The sequence below is a fragment of the Argentina silus genome (assembly GCF_951799395.1).
Source record: "Argentina silus genome assembly, chromosome: 17".
NCBI classification, from domain to species: Eukaryota; Metazoa; Chordata; class Actinopteri; order Argentiniformes; family Argentinidae; genus Argentina; species Argentina silus.
Window position 1 is genome coordinate 1,337,347 of NC_139671.1, and position 2,500 is coordinate 1,339,846.

A 2,500-nucleotide genomic window follows, 5' to 3' on the forward strand; every position below is an offset into this window, starting at 1 on the left:
TCAAAGTTAAAAGTCGCACTGCGTGGGCCTGATCCAAATGGCGTTAAATCAGTGCTCCATCAATCAGTTATGATCAAATTAAAGGTCGCAGAACTGTTATTAACTGTTATTATTATTATTAAATACTCACCGAGAGCTTTCATGTACTCGTCGAAGTTCTCACTGTCGACCAGTTTCCAGGTGGCACAGAAGGCATCAACCATGTTGAAGGTTTGAGAGAGGATTGAGGTAAACTTGGTACGGGAAATGCCGCGAGTGTTTGGGAGTTTCTCCGTGCACCCAGGTTATTAATCCGCGCCTCATTACATATGCGCGTCTAAGGGCGGAGACACACATCCTATTGGCTCATCCGACATTCCCTATCGTACGATTGGTGCTGAGAACGTGTAGTCTTAATTCCATAGTTTTTCTCATACAGTAAAACAGTTTGGATACGAATTAAGAACCCATGACACAATATTAGTATTAATGCAACATATTACACAAAAAAATCTGTGCCATGATGGATTAGCCTAGTTCATAATGTTCTATTCTGAAATATAATTCCATCAGGGCTCGTTCTTAATTCGGTACTACCAAGACCCCGATAACCCACTTCACTCGACCTAATGACAGACCGTGGATGGAATGCGTCATGTGTGGGACTGGGGAAACCGCTCATCCGGAAAGCGAGTTTGTTTGACAGTTCTTTGTCATTAACCGAATTAATCCACTAACAGTCCCATGGGCTTTCTGCATTGTAGACACGGTAATTACTATGGCTCACTGTGTGTTCAAGTTCAATTGTATTCGTTTCAGGCAAAGTAAACTCACATCCTTGATTTGCCTGGTATCCTAATCTGAGGGGATTAGCTAAATCATAGGGGAAACATGTAATGCAGGATTTGGTTGGCTGGGGTTTTATTTTAGTCATTCAGAACTGCATGAAATCAGGTTCGGGAAGTTTACTGAGACGATATTATACGAGTAAATATGTGATGATGATTCATATGCTTATTTTGTGTGTGTGTGTGTGTGTGTGTGTGTGTGTGTGTGTATTTGGAGACTTGTTTCGCTCAGCCTTGACAATTCCCTAATATCCATGATGCACATTCAGTGGTCTGTGTTTTAAGAGATTTGAAAATGTATGCAGTGCGGTAATTAATAGAACATGAGTAATTCATAACTTTAGATTTCAATTAATCGACTCAAATAATTATCCATAATTATAGAAACTCTTCCACGATTGTTCATCATTTCAACAACATGCGTAGGCCTATATAGACTGCACTCCGTCATTAGACTTATTTTATGTCAGCGTGTTGAAAAAAGGGAAATCAAATTCGCAAGTGGATTCAAATACTAAACACTGTACATTCATGTTGGCGTGGAGAAGAGCGTATATGGCGCCACCTTCTGGTCAAACACAGTCAGTGCTGTACAAGGAGAGAAATAAACTACAAACATCTAAGAACATTATTTATTCTTTACAGCATAATTTTAGTCTCTCATTCCTGGCGTACAACACACAACAGGCTACGTTTCTGGTCAAGATAAGCTCTGGTGACTGTTTATTGCGACTGACGGGGACAATAATTGACCATTACCTCTTACATACGATGTCATCACCATTTCTACCGCAATGATGACACAACATCGGCTGGGATTCATTTGACTGTTCAGTGAGTTGCCTCTTTAAGGAAAGACCACAGACAGACAGACGGGGACGGGGACGGGGACGGGGACAGAAGATCAGACACAAGGCTTCACGATGTTTTAGCATCAGAAGAATATCCACAACATCGCAGAAATGTACATAGAGCATTGTGTTTATTATCTGCCGTGGACATTGAAATGCGTCTTTACAGGGTGGTAAATATAATGTAAAACTCTATTTACAGACTGAAAATACATATATTTATATTTTCTATTTTTTTTTTACTTCTAATAACTCGGTTGTTATTCATGTACATTTAAAACAGTAAAAAACACACAAGGTAGAGGTTTCACAGTAGCACACTAATAAAACCACACGTAATAAGATAAAAATTGTACTTACATCACCAAATGGAATGTTTTATACTTTAGTTTGTGCAAAAAGAGACATTCCTGCAACGACTGAATGTAGACATTCTGAGAAAGAAATGCTGTAATTTTGGAACCCTTCATTTATTTACAACAAGCTCCTTTTTTACTCAGATATGAAATGACTTTTTCTTCAGGGTAGATGCTAACTGGGATCCTTGGCACGACCCTACCCTCAACTCTAACCTCTACCTAACCATAACCCTAACCATAACCATAACCCTAACCATAACCCTTATCTAAGCATAACCCTAACCATACCATAACCCTAACCATAACCCTAACCATAACCCTAACCATACCATAACCCTTATCTAACCTTAACCCTAACCTTAACTGTTTTAAACCTCAACCTCAGTGGGGTGACGTCAGAGTCTGGTCATCCCAAGGATCCCATGTAGCATCTACCTTCATGTCCAGATGTCCTTGTTAACCC

General features: G+C 39.6%; 1 protein-coding gene across 1 annotated transcript in view; it reads right to left on the reverse strand.

The window, feature by feature from the left end:
* LOC310818275 (fatty acid-binding protein, brain) overlaps positions 1-242 on the reverse strand; it is a 2,301-nt gene extending 2,059 nt beyond the window's left edge. The window contains exon 1 of the mRNA XM_083689143.1: positions 131-242. Within this exon, the coding sequence (XP_083545269.1) occupies positions 131-203 (73 nt within the window). The 5' untranslated portion in view covers positions 204-242. The remainder of the gene's footprint in view (positions 1-130) is intronic.
* Positions 243-2,500: the final 2,258 nt, after the last annotated feature.